The sequence below is a fragment of the Lynx canadensis genome, chromosome D2 (genome assembly GCF_007474595.2).
Source record: "Lynx canadensis isolate LIC74 chromosome D2, mLynCan4.pri.v2, whole genome shotgun sequence".
Lineage (NCBI taxonomy): Eukaryota > Metazoa > Chordata > Mammalia > Carnivora > Felidae > Lynx > Lynx canadensis.
Genome location: NC_044313.2, coordinates 35,338,772 through 35,353,343, shown reverse-complemented (window position 1 = coordinate 35,353,343; position 14,572 = coordinate 35,338,772). Strand labels below are relative to the sequence as shown.

Here is a 14,572-nt window from a genome sequence, read left to right as displayed (position 1 = left end):
GGCTTTGTGATGTGTTAAAATCAAGAAGCTTGAACCTCCAGTTTGTTTTGTTTTGTTTTCTTTTCCAGGATTGTTATGGATGTTTCTGGTTCCATATGAATTTTGGGATCAGTTTTTCGGTGTCTCCAGAAAAGTCAGCTGGCATTTTGATAGGAATTGTGACTCTGTATCAGTTTGGGAAGTATTACAGTCTTAACGATAGTAATTGTGTTATGATCCATGAACATGGAATGTTTTTTCATTTACTTAGATCTTTAATTTCTTTCACCAGGATTTTTGTAGTTTTCAGAGTATAAGTTTTAAGTTTTGCTTTTAATGATATTGTAAGTAGAATTGTTTTTTTAATCTCATTTTCGGGTCTTTTTTTCCCCCTCCCTGTTCTTCAGATTGGGTACTTTTATTCCTCTCATCTTTAAATTCACTTATGCTTTGTCTGATATTTCCATTTTTTAATCTCATTTTCAGGTCTTTTTTTCCCCCTCCCTGTTCTTCAGATTGGGTACTTTTATTCCTCTCATCTTTAAATTCACTTATGCTTTGTCTGATATTTCCATTCAGACGTTAGGCCCACTCTGATTTTTAAAATTTCAGATTCTGTATAGTTCAGTCCAGATCTACTTTTCTTTTTTTTTTAAATGCCTTTATTGGCATATTTTGCACATCATATAATTCACCCTTTACAAGTATATGGTTCTTTCAGCTTCTTTTTTATAGTTTCTGTTTCTTTGTTTCTTTTTTTTTTAACTTTAATTTTTTTTTTTTATTTTGAGAACGAGCATGAGCAGGGGAGGGGCAGAGAGAGAGGGAGAGAGAATCCCAAGCAGGCTCCCTATGGTCAACTTGGAGTCGTATGTAGGACTCAAACCCACAAAGCACGAGATCATGACCTGAGCCAAAGCCAAGAGTCAGATGCTGGGGCACCTGGGTGACTCAGTCGTTCAAGGTGTCCGACTTTGGCGGTCTGTGAGTTTGAGCCCCGCGTTGGGCTCTGTGCTGACGGTTTGGAGCCTGGAGCCTGCCCTGGATTCTGTGTCTCCCTCTCTCTCTGCCCCTCCCCTGCTCACACACTCTGTCTCTCTCTTAAAAAGAAACATTAAGGAAAAAAAACTTAAAAAAAAAAAGAGTCTGACACTTAACCGAATGAGCCACCCAGGTGCCCCTATGGTTTGTTTATTTATTGAGGTATTCTATATTCTCATTGTGACAGTATCTTCCTTATTAACCATTGTTAAACTCGCTGTTTAAAAATCATGTGTTCTAATTCTAACATCTGGGTCATCTCAGAGTTGGTCTTCCTTAATTTTCTTTTGAGAGTGGGATACACTTTTTTGATTCTTTGTATGTTGCTTAATTTTGAATTCTGCCCCTCACGTGATAAATGCTATATATATTGTTTAGGCTGGATTCCGTTATATTCTTCGAAAAAAGATTTTGGTTTGATTTTTTCTTTTTTTGCTTGTTTTAGCAGGCATTTAATTATGTGAAACTCAAATTGCAATTCCTCTGAGATGGGCAACATCTCAAATCTCAATTCACTTTTTAGCTTTAGCTGGACTGTTTGGAGTCTGCCATGTGCTCACATAGTTTATAATTAAGCTAGAGTTTTGGCTGAGGTTTTACAGAATTTGGGTCTTCTCTCTGGCTCTCTCTTTTTTGGGTTTTCTTTACCTTTCAGTGACTATAGTGAACTTTAACTCTTTTTCCTCTAGTTCCTCAAACTAGAAAGACTGGAGGCTCTTTTTTTTTTTTTTTTTTTTTTTTAATGTTAGAGGAAGAACATGAGCAGGGGAGAGGGGGCAGAGAGAGAGAAAGAGAGAGAGAGAGACAGACAGACAGACAGAATTCCAAGCAGGTTCTGCACTGCCAGCGCAGAGCCCAGTGCAGGACTGGAACTCACAAGCCATGAGATCATGACCTAAGCTAAAATCAAGAGTCAGATACTTAACCAACTGAGCCATCCAGGTGCCCCAAGTATGCAACTCTTGATCTCAAGGTCGTGAGTTCAAGCTCCATGATGGGTGTGGAGAATGGATGAATGAATGAATAAATAAGATTGGTTTATTTCCATAAGCATGAATCTCCTTTTATATATACTTGATAATTGATAGTGGGGCAATGGTGGGATCTCAGTGAAAATTCCTAGAATGTTTTGTTAGCGAGAACACTATTTTTCTTTTTAATGTTTATTTATATTTGAGAGAGATAGTACGTGAATGGGGAGGGGCAGAGAGAGACAGAAGGAGAATCTGAAACAGGTTCGAGGCTCTCATCTGTCAGCACAGACCTGACGCAGGGCTCGAATTCACGAGCTGTGAGATCATGACGTGAGCCGAAGTTGGATACTCCACCGACTGAGCCACCCAGGTGCCCCTAGAACACTATTTTTCAATCATAGTTAGATAATAGAGTTTATGACATGTTCAGATTGTGAGTATGATTTGTTTTATTGTCAGGAGGGGTGGTTTTTGTTTGTTTTTAAATGTTTATTTATTTTGAGAGAAAGTGCGTGTGTTAGCAGGGGAGGGGCAGAGAGAGGTAGGGAGAGCATCCCAAGCAGACTCGGTGCTGTCAGCACAGAGCCTGACGTGAGGCTCGGTCCCATGAACCGTGAGATCGTTACCTGAGCCGAAATTAAGAGTTGGACTTTGAGCCACCTCCTGAGAGGGGTGTTTTAATAGTTAAAATTTTTTTACTTTTAATCAAGTTTGATCTTCATTGATGAGAAAACTTCTTACCTGATTTGGAGGAAATGTATTTCTTTTCTGTTTAAAGGTGAAGTGGATCCTAAAGAGAGGATAGCACGCCAACGGAAACTATTACAAAAGAAACTTGGTCTTAATATGGGAGAAGCCATTGGAATGAGTACTGAAGAACTCTTCAATGATGAAGATCTGGATTATACTCCAACTTCAACAGCCCTTGTAAACAAACAACCTGTAGGTAAAATCTTTGGTTATTTGACTGCAAGTAATACAAGCAAGTTTTGCTTCATCTTGCCATGTTATTGCAATGAAAAAAAATGCTGTTGCTCATTGCGGCTTGTTCCACCATAATTTAGTATTTAGTGTCTTCATAAATTGGATTTCTGATAACATCCTAAAGAGATAGAAGTTCAGCCTACCTTATAAACTCTGGATTGACTGTTAGATAAACACTGTGGTGGGCCTTTTGGAGTCACTGCTATTGAGAGATCCCAGTTGCACCAATTGCTTTTTCCTTTGTTCTTCAGTGGAAAAAAAAAAAAAGAGTAAATGTTTGAGAGAGTAGAGGATAGTAAGGGCTAGTATGATATTAGAAATCTTTAGAGCAGTGATTTATTATTCTATTTGGCAAAGCAACAGATATGATAAGAAAATTTTCAAATGATGAAAAAAGGTATACAATATGAAGTAAAAAGTTTTTAATAATTGATGGACATGCATGTCCCCATGCCGCACAGGCAACCCTTCATGAATTACTTGTACATGCAGACACAAGTATTTGTATTTTAAGCCGTATTTATCTTTTCCCATTTCATGTAGCTGAATATATCAGTATATACAGATTGATCATGTATTTTTTTGATAGCTTCATTCTCTTTTGTTCTATGGATGTATCATAATTTTGCTCTGTATTTCTCCCTTTTCTCCATTCTTCAAATTCCCATTGGATGCTCACAAGCTGCTGCTGCTTTTTTAACGTCCCAAACTGCTTAAGCTCCAGTAAAAAAGCTGTGGCTCTCTCCTAAGAAAAATTCACATGCAACTGAAATATTAACATTCAAGGGGGTTGGTATTCTTTCCTCTTGCCACTGCAGTATCTTTTTAGAGTTTCCTGGTCCTTATTAAGAATTCCTGCTTTGCAGTCATGAAACCCTTGTCTTTCTTTTGGCCTTTTCCTTTATACTGGTTCTCTAAACCATCAGAATTTTCGAACCTTTCTTTAGGGTTAATGGAGTATGTGTTGATGAATAACTTTTGCAGACAAAAAAAAAAAAGAACATTCCTGAGGAAAAAAGAAGAGTATAAAGAGGCAGAAAATATGACAACTATAAAGAAACAGAAAGAAATGAGGTGCAAAGAGAAGCATGATGTGTAAATAAAAAATAAAAATAGAATAAAGGAGAACAAAAATGTAGTAATGTGATTATAGTGTGGTTATTGTGTATGGTATAAGAAAAAAGATGAGCCAAGTATATTAGAGAAGATAGGGTATGGACAGAATAGTTGTACGTAGGATGGGCAGCAGAGACTTTGAGGTTTGTGAGATCCAAGTTGGGTTGGCCTTATATGTCATGGACCTTTGGGAGGAGGTGCTTAATGTTACTTGTTGCCATAGGTTTATCATTGCTTGTATATGCACCATTGGTCTCTGGACTAAGACCATAGCGGGGTATCCATACCAGTGACCCAGATTAGTGGTCAAAGTGAATTTTAGTTGAATCTTAAATCAGTTAAGGGCAGAAAGGATTTTTAGGCTTGAACTGAAAGCATTTCTGTCTCACAGCCTTTATAATGTCTCCCATGAATGGAAAAGATAGCAAAAACAGTAGATAGTGATGGCTTAAGAGAAAAGGAGCAATATGAGTTAAGTTGACTATAGGATGCTGGATCACTTATACCTATAATTTTTTTTCAATAGGTGATACTGAAATTATTTGTATTTTCATTATTTTTATTATTTGTATTTTCAATAGGTGATACTGAAATATTCTTTATTCCTACAACTTTAGGGTGGTATTACAGTTTTTTTGTTTGTTTTGTTTTTATTTTAAATCCAATATAATTAATATACAGTGTTATTAGTTTTGGGTGTACAATGTATTGATTCAACAATTCTATGTTACTTGGAGTTAAGGTAAGTGTACTCTTAATCTTTTTCACCTGTTTCACCCATTCCTCCACCCACCTCCCCTCTGGTACCATCAATTTGTTCTCTATGATTAAGAGTCTGTTTTTTGGTTTTTCTTTTTCTTTTTTTTTGTTTTGTTTCTTAAAGTCCACATATGAGTGAAATCATGGTGATTGTCTTTCTCTGACTTCTTTTGCATAGTGTTATACTCTAGATCTATCCAGTTGTTGCAAATCGCAAGATTTTGTTCTTTTTTATGGCTGAGTAATATTCCATTGTATCTGTGTACCACCACATCTTTATTACTGTGGTCGTTTTGAAGTATCACCTTTTCAAAACCCTATCTGTGGGTTATGATCATACATTTGTGCTACATCGGTGACAAAAAAAGTTAAGAAACATACAAACATCTGCTGAGAATTGGAAGAATAGGAAATAAGGAATAAAAGAGTGAAATTATGGTAATAACCATATAACAGAATAGCATGAAGCTGTCAAACTGTGGTCAGTTTGGATATAGTGAAATTTATAGACTTAGTACTGTTCTGAGGCTGTGGGTATTTATTTTAACTTCAAAAGTTGAAACTCAGCATTCTTTTATTCTTTTAGACTCTCCAGGCAGCTGAATTGATTGACTCAGAATTTCGAGCAGGAATGAGCAGTAGACAAAAGAACAAAGCTAAAAGAATGGCCAAGTTATTTGCAAAACAGAGATCCAGAGATGCAGTGGAAACTAATGAAAAGAGGTAGTAATTTTTTTTTTTTTTGCTTATTCATTTAAAACAGTGATGCTTTATAGATTAAATTTGTGTCTGCCTGATTTTTAAAAACATTTGCTGACATTGTCTTTAGCTGTGGAGTACCATTTGGATTGTTTTGCTCAATTGTCAGAGATAATTTATTATTACTAGGGACTAGGACAGCTTCCCCAGAATAATCCACATATGCAGATTTATTTTTCTTTACCAATTATGACCTTTGAATGGGGGCTGAAGATCTTCGGAGGGAAGTGCATTCCAGGCAGAGGGAACAAATGTAAATGCCTTAATCATAGACTATTCAAGAAACAGAAAGAAAGGCAGTATATCTAGGATGAGTAGATGGAGGTGAGGGTAGGACCGAGTGAAGTCAGAGAGGTGGTCTAAGGGCCACAAGTTTGTTTTTGTTTTTGTTTTAATGTTTATGTTTGAGAGAGAGAGAGAGAGAGACAGTGTAAGGGGAGAAGGGGCAGAGAGAGGAAGACACAGAATCCGAAGCAGGCTCCAAGTTCTGACCTGTCAGCACAGAGCCTGACATGGAGTTCGAACCCACAAACTGCGAGATCATGACTTGAGCCGAAGTCGGACGCTTAACCAACTGAGCCACCCAGGGGCCCCTAAGGGCCACAAGTTAAGAATATTGATTAGTATAGAACTGTCACAGTGTTACATCATCTGTCTTCTAGCCTGGTGGCTAGACCAAATAGGAGGTAGTAATCCAAGTTTATTTACTTAATCTTGTAGGAAAGAACTCTGGATAAAATCACTGTCCACATTTTTTTAATGAATTAATAAAAGTGGTATCTGTGTATGGTCTGGAACAGCATTTCTGAAAGAGTGGTTCAAAACAACCTTGTTCAGAAGCACTTTGAGGGGTGTGTTAAAATGCAGATTTTCATTTTCATTTAACAGAGCTGAATGGGGCATTCATTAAAATGCCCCATTCAGCTCTGTTAAATCAGAATCTTTTATGGTGTTCTAGAAATGTTTGAGTAATTAAACACATGAAAACTTACAAAGTTTTTTTTGCAGATGACAGGACCTTTTGTTTTTTCCGTTTATAAATATAAAGCTAAAATGTAAGTGTTTTATAGTATTTATTTAAAAACTAGGTGCAGAGGGAGTAAATAATAAACATCTACTCGGTATAAATTTTTACTTGTTAAGTTGTTCAGTATGAAATTTTAATTGAACTTCATTAAACTACAGGGTTTTTTAAGTAAACAACTTATTAGGATTGTATATAGTAACCTAATAGGTTTCTGTTGGCTTTATTTGTATAAGCACTTTTACCCAAATATTTGAATATAGAAATAGTAGACTTTATTTTTCAGAGTTTATGATTCATTCATTACACAAATATTTACTGAATACCTTCTGAGTGCTAGATACTGTTCTAAGCCCTTACGATGCATTGGTGAATAAAATAGATAATTCTGCCTTCACGGAGCTTACATTCTGGAGGAAAAAATGAATTAGGGAGAAGATAAATAAGTAGAGGCATCTGGCTGGCTCAGTTGGTAGAGCATGCAACTCTTGATCTTAGGGTTATAAGTTCAAGCTCCATGTTGGGTGTAGAGATTACTTAAACATGAAATCTTTTTTTTTTTTTTTTTTTTTTAAAGAGGATAAGTAGGAGTGCCTGGGTGGCTCAGTTGGTTAAGCATCTGACTTCAGCTCAGGTCATGATTTCACAGTTCATGAGTTCAAACCCCACCTTGGGCTCTGTGCTGATAGCTCAGAGCCTGAGCCTGCTTCAGATTCTGTATCTCCTTCTCTCTCTACCTCACCCCCTGCTCACACTCTGTCTCTCTCTCTCTCTCTCTCCCTCTTTCTCAAAATAAATAAACATTAAAAAAAAAAGAAGATAGGAGCACCTGGGTGTCTTAGTTGGTTAAGAGTTTCACTTTGGCTCAGGTCATGATCTCGTGGTTCGTGATTTCAAGCCCCACATCAGGCTCTGTGCTGACAGGTCAGAGCCTGGAGCCTACTTCAGATTCTGTGTCTCCCTCTTTCTCTACCCCTCCCCATCTTGTGCTCTGTCTCTTTCTCGCAAAAATAAATAAACATTAAAAAAAATTAAAAGATAAGTAAATATATATATGTATGTATACACACACACGTATATGTATGTATGCATATATCATGTTAATGATAAGAGTTAAGTAGGAAAAAGATAAAACAAGGAAGGAACATGTGAAATGTGTTGTGGGGAGAAAATTTGAAATTTTAGATAAGGATAGTCAGGGAGGGATTCACAGAAGTGACTTTTCTTTAAAGATCTGAAAGGAGTGAGGATACGAGTCCTATGAATATTTGGAAAAGACATTCCAAATAGAGGGAACATAAGGGCAAATGTCTGGAAGGAGAAAAATGCTTAACAAGTTCAAGGAGAGTAAGGTGGCCAACCAGTGTTTCTAGATTGGAGAGAATTAGGGGAAGAGTAATAGAGAATGAGACTGAGGAAGGTTAGATTTCTTTCATCACATTTATTTTTTTGTTTGTTTGTTTGTTTATATAAGTCTGTTTTAAGAGATAGCACAAGTGGGGGAGAGGCAGAGAGAGGGGGAGAGAGAATCCCATGCAGGCTCCGCACTATCAGCGAAAAGCCGAAGAACCTGATGTGGGGCTCAGACTCATGAACCACAAGATCATGACCTGAGCTGAAACCAAGAATTGGACACTTAACCAACTGAGCCACCTAGGTGCCCCTCTTTCATCACCTTTAGAAAAAATGGTTGGCCAAATAAGTCACATTATTAAGATACGGGGGATATTTTAGAAAATAGTGCTGTATGTACCTCAACTGTGCTGATTGTCCTTTCTGTTAATACTGAATAAAGTGGTTTTGTCTTCTCATTTGTTATGTTTTATTATTACGCTAGCCTCAATATTTTTTTTCTAGTCATAAAGTAACATTTCTTCAGATTTTCTGGACACATTTTTCATTGGTCATTTATCTCTTTTTTTTAAAGAGCTAGTAGGACTATAGTGTGTTACTCAGTGTATTAGTTTCCTCTAGGGTAGAAAAGCCTAGAAAAGTTAAGCTGGGCCAGATTTAGGTTGTTAGGCCAAGGGAGTTTAAAATGAAAAGGAGAAGAGCTGGTTGAAGAGAGGAAGAAAGAAAGACTGTTAAATTTGTGATTGAGTTTGAAAGCAAGAATTCATGAACCTATTTTACATTCATTAGTGAGAGTAGGGGAATATATTCTGCTCAAAACTTTTTACATGGTTGATCTTACTTATTTGATATACGAAGTTTTAAGTAAACCATGAATGTGGCAAAACAAGTGTTCATATGATGTATTCTTTTACATTCACTGTGGTTCACATTATTCTTTATTCACTTTTTAAAATGGTGACTTTTATTTTTTAGCAATGATAGCACTGATGGGGAACCAGAAGAAAAGAGACGAAAAATAGCAAATGTTGTTATTAATCAGTCTACAAATGATTCCAAAGTTTTGATTGATAATATTCCAGACAGTTCTTCCTTACTTGAAGAGGTACTATTGAAATACCCTAAAGTGTCTTTTGAATTTGTTTATAATTTTTTCATACTGATGTGTCAGCAGGTAATAATCTATCCATTGAGAGAAATTTTATTGTATCTTTACTTCATTAGTAAAAATTTTAATTATTAAAATTTTTAAAGCATATTTTTACTAGACCTACAAATAAATACACTTTTAAGTTACTTAAATTGTTAGCATAAAACAGACCTTTTGAATTAGTAGTAATTCTGTTTTTCTTACTCAGACAAATGAATGGCCTTTAGAAAGCTTTTGTGAAGAACTTTGCAATGACCTTTTTAATCCTTCCTGGGAGGTAAGATTTCTTCATTACAGCTTCTCTCAGCTCTATTTTTTTTTTTTTTTTTTTTTTTTTTTTGGCTAATGAAGGGAACCATGTGAAACATCATTTTTTTTTTAGGGTCCCTATTCTTCCCACTGATCTGGGCACTTCATATCACTCACCTTCTAAGTGGAAAACTTTAGACTGATTTTCACCTTTCATACCCTTTTTGATCATATATCTTTAGAGAACTATTAGTTTCTTTTCATTTTTTTAGCTGTGGTATAAAGACTTGCGTATCTCTACCAAATAGTAAAAACTTCCTTTTTAAGAGGACAATTTGATTAAGAGTAATAGTTTCCAAACCAGCTTTTTAGTCTCAGAAATATTTCTTCAGAGAAAATCTTGATCATCTCCCAGCATGTTAAAAGAGATGAAAGTGAGGTTCCTCTGATTGAAGTTGAGGGTTGGTGGTCTCAAAGCATTCTGTCCTACTTCGGTTGGCTTCTGGGTAATTTAAAACCACTGCTGTGGAATACCTTTTAGGGGTCTTTCTGCTCCTTGATGTACATCTGTTTAAAGTTATTCAAGTGTTAACTTAAATTGGGTCTTGAGTAAGTAAGTGGGTGGGTGAGGTGCCAGTGGTCTGTTTCCTCCCTTCCAGATGATGCTTCAGAATGCTATAGGGTGACAGTGAAGCATTAGTCATGAGACAGTTGAATTGTCTTCCTTTCACATTTATACTGGTATCTTTGGAACTTAGTTTTAATATATATATTTCTAAAATATTGATGTTGGAGCTATAGGGAACAACATGATTCTTTCCTCACTTTTGCTGGGGATAATGCTAACTGCAGGTAAAAGGTAGGGAAATCATAGCCAAATAGATTAATATCTCAGAAGGATGTTAGGGTAGTTATTTTCCTAGCTTGATTTTAGAAAAATTCGACATAACCAAAATTGTGAAACTAATGCATGTAATTTTTCTTGGATAGCAGAAGAACACGTTTTTTTGAAGTGCCACTTTAGTTTATTCTGATTTCTTAAAAATCTAGAATCCCTTTTTCATATTGAAGAAAAGTTAAACTCAGTTTCTTAAGCATTTAACCTTTGACATTTGCATCTTGTTTGTTTTTAGGTTCGGCATGGTGCAGGCACTGGACTTCGGGAAATCCTTAAAGCTCATGGAAAAAGTGGTGGTAAAATGGGAGATAGCACTTTAGAAGAGGTAAATGTAGTAAAGGATCAGTTATCAACAGATTTTAGTAGTTTGCTTCTTTTCTCAAGACAGGGAAGTTACAGAGTTGTGCCATGACATAGAAATGAGAAATAAATAAATATAGAAAGGTAAATATGAGGAAAAATGTTTAAAGGTCAGGAGGAAGTCTATTTACTAACAGAAAGAATGAGTTCATGGGAAAGATTTGTTCAGAAACATTGAGTGGAAAAATATATAAGAGCAAGATACAAAAAATTGGAAAGTAGAGTAGGAGGTGTAAGAAGATAGTTTAGAGGTCATTGAGCAATATGACTGGTGTAGCATGAGACACAGGTAATAGGATAGATAATAGATACATGACAGATATAATTGAAATTAGAGCAACCTTTAGTAGTTTCTTAATTTCTCTTAGAGTGCAAGTAACATAATAGAATTCATGAATCTTAAAGATCTTGGTGTAGTATATTTGAACCTAATTAATCAATAAACACGATGTGGTTAATATTAAAGGTAGTAATTGGAACTTTTCTGTATTTTGGTTGTTGTTCCTAGAGCAAAACCCGTCTGTCCCAATATTTTAGTTTTGATTTTGGACTTAATGTGTCCCCAACCCCCAATACAAAGTATGATTTTGGTAATTAAAAATGATTGTTTTAACAGATGATTCAGCAGCATCAAGAGTGGTTGGAAGACTTAGTTATTAGACTCCTTTGTGTTTTTGCATTAGACAGATTTGGAGACTTTGTTTCTGATGAAGTAAGTATCACCTAAGGGAGGCTTTGTCTGATCAAATTTCAAATTCAACAAAATATGTTTTTTTGTAAACGAGTTTTCTTCCTTTCTTATTCATAGGTTGTGGCACCAGTTCGTGAAACTTGTGCTCAGACATTAGGTGTGGTGTTAAAACACATGAATGAAACAGGAGTTCATAAGACTGTGGATGTGCTTCTTAAATTACTTACTCAAGAACAATGGGAAGTTAGACATGGTGGTCTGCTAGGAATAAAGTATGCTTTGGCAGTTCGTCAGGTAAACACTTCAGGTTTTGAAGCATGTATGGGAGAGGTTTTTTCCCCTCTTATTTTTATTGTATGAAATGACCTTAGATTCTTAGTGTTACAGATGAGCCAGCATTTCAAGATTTGCCTTCTTGAGGTAGTATCTTAGAGATAGGTGGTACTGTAAGAATTTAAGTACAAATCAAAAGATGGTTCATTAGGTTTGAATACTTGTTCCTGTTTCATAGGAAGACTGATTCTCAGGGTGATTCCTTGTGTATGATCCCAGAAATAGACTCTGGGGGCTGGCTCTATTTAGGGAGGTTGAAAGGAGAATAGATTGAAGTATGGAGAGCAGGAAGTAAGGAGAGCTTTTCCTGCCCTTTTCTCTCACACCCCTTTTGGTTGTCGTTAGTGTTGAATAAGAAATAGAAATTGAGGGTCCAGCATAGCGGTATGTATCTGTATGTGTTCACGCAGGGAGTTCATAGTTTTACCTCGAAAACATCTGATGTTTTAAGTCACATTTAATAGATACTTGATACTGTTGTGGTTTTTCAAATGGGATTAGTTACAAATAGACTTCTGTTGTTATTTTTCTTTTTTGTTTATGTGATTCTTTTTTAATAAAGATTGGGACTTTTAAAAAAAATGTTTTATTTATTTTTGAGAGAGAAAGAGAGCGAGAGAGAGTGAGTGTGAGCGGGGAAGAGGCAGAGAGTAAGGGAGACACAGAATCTGAAGCAGGCTCCAACTTCTGAGCTGTCAGCATGGAGCCCGATGCGGGGCTCAAACTCAAGAACCGCGAGATCATGATGACCTGAGCCGAAGTCAGATGCTTAACTGACTGAACCACCCAGGTGCCCCTAAAGGTTGGGATTTTTGGGGCACATGAAGAACATGTGACTCTTGATCCTGGGGTCATGAGTTTGAGCCCCATGTTGGGTATAGAGATTACTTAAATAAATATGTAAACTTAAAAAAAGATTGGGACTTGTGCTTTCATATGGTAAATTTAATAAAACAAATTTTAAGCACAATAATTGCATTACAGAAAATTAATCTGTTTTGATGTACTGTTTTACAGGATGTAATTAATACTTTATTGCCTAAAGTTTTAACTAGAATAATTGAAGGACTTCAGGACTTTGATGATGATGTCAGAGCTGTTGCTGCAGCATCACTAGTACCTGTGGTAGAAAGCCTTGTAGACCTTCAGACACAGAAGGTAAATTAAATATTTTTGCATTTTCTTCTATAGAGCTTGTTTACACTTGGGTATAGAGTATTAGGAAAAACATTCAGTATTTTTTTCTCTTTCATTCTCCAATTTTTTAAAAGATTTTATTTATTTGTGTATTTATTTTTTTAATATGAAATTTATTGTCAAATTGGTTTCCATACTGAAGATTTTATTTTTAAGTAATCTCTGCATTCAATGTGGAGCTTGAACTTAGAACCTCAAGATTGAGAGTCACATGCTCAGCCAGCCAGACATCCTGTCCTCCCATTTTTCATATAACAGATAGTCCTCTGACATATACAATCTTAATTATATATTATCCTTGGAATAGTGAATTTTGTCTATTAATCTACTTCCCCTTTGTGTACAGAGTATATAAGGAACTTACTTGAGAAGAAAGCAACCATTTCTTCTTTATTTTACTCCTGGTTTTTAGACATATGGGATTTGTGTTTGTTTTGATTTTGGTTTTGGCTTTAAGTTGTTTTAATCTGGTCTCATTTTTTGAAAGCCTCTTTTAAGGTCTTTCTTTTTTATTATCAAAACCATAACATGTATACAGCATTTGGAAGTGCAGCAAGCAGTATTTATTTAAAAACTCAAAAACTAAATTTATCTTTTCATGATGACTAGTGTCGTTTTAAGTATATTAATTTACAGAGAATGTCATGTCTGGTGTATGTACACTATATTGTTTTCCAATTTTAGTTTTTTACATAAAATAAGAGTATTGGCTATCTTATTTCCTGAATTCTCCCTCCCATTATAAGCCTGGGTATGAAGGGAAGTGCCAAAGTAGAGTTGAGTGGCATTTAAAGAGGGGTAGAGAACTACTAAAGGCAAATAATGTCTCCTCTTTAATTTTGCTCAAAACTGACACTATCCAAGGGCATGGGGATTGTATATGTTTTTGAATCAGTAGTGACTACAATTTTGCATGACTTGTGAGTACATTGTGTAAAATAACTGTTTTCTTAATAACTGATCCTGTAGGTACCATTCATTATAAATACACTATGGGATGCTCTTCTGGAACTAGATGATCTTACTGCTTCAACAAATAGTATTATGACTCTTCTTTCATCCTTATTAACTTATCCTCAGGTCCAACAATGCAGGTAATTATTTGTAGTTAGTAAAGTAAAATATGTTTACGTACATTTCTAGATAATCCTAAAAATAAAATAGTTTGGCATCTTTAAGTACAGCACTTAAAGTGAGTTGGCAATGCCAAAGACTACTATTTTCAAATTGGCCTTTTCTTTACTCTCTAGCCACCAGCATAGTTGGGGCAGGAGCTTAAAAAGGTCATGTTTATCCTTGGGGTACTTTGGTTATATAATTCTTCATTTTGTTCATCCTGTGATAGTTAACTTCAAGAATTTAATCATTGCATATTATTTTCATATCCAGTCCGAATACAGAACATTAGCTTTTAGAGACATTTAGCTAATAGAATTACCATGAACATCAGCATTACATTTTCCAAAATTTGCTCCTCAGTGAACTTTTTCTTTGTAATGTTCATTTCAGCTCTTGGTCTTGATTTCAGTAATTATCAGGAAGGGAATAATACATAATAATGCAGTATAATGTCCAAAGACAGAGGTTGAGTGAAGCCAAAAACATAAATCAAAAAGTGTCACATATTTTCCTGTTCTGATACTTGAAATAAAGTTCAGCTAATTAATGTATTCCCTACCTTTTAGATTGCCTCCTGAATAATACT

The 14,572-nt window shown here is 35.5% G+C and overlaps 1 protein-coding gene across 1 annotated transcript in view; it reads left to right on the top strand.

The window, feature by feature from the left end:
• Positions 1–14,572, top strand: part of BTAF1 (B-TFIID TATA-box binding protein associated factor 1) — a 120,385-nt gene that overhangs the window by 28,246 nt on the left and 77,567 nt on the right. The window contains exons 5-13 of the mRNA XM_030334413.1: positions 2,773–2,936; positions 5,440–5,576; positions 8,965–9,094; positions 9,348–9,416; positions 10,522–10,611; positions 11,263–11,358; positions 11,455–11,631; positions 12,688–12,828; positions 13,837–13,961. Of these exons, the coding sequence (XP_030190273.1) occupies positions 2,773–2,936; positions 5,440–5,576; positions 8,965–9,094; positions 9,348–9,416; positions 10,522–10,611; positions 11,263–11,358; positions 11,455–11,631; positions 12,688–12,828; positions 13,837–13,961 (1,129 nt within the window). The remainder of the gene's footprint in view (positions 1–2,772; positions 2,937–5,439; positions 5,577–8,964; positions 9,095–9,347; positions 9,417–10,521; positions 10,612–11,262; positions 11,359–11,454; positions 11,632–12,687; positions 12,829–13,836; positions 13,962–14,572) is intronic.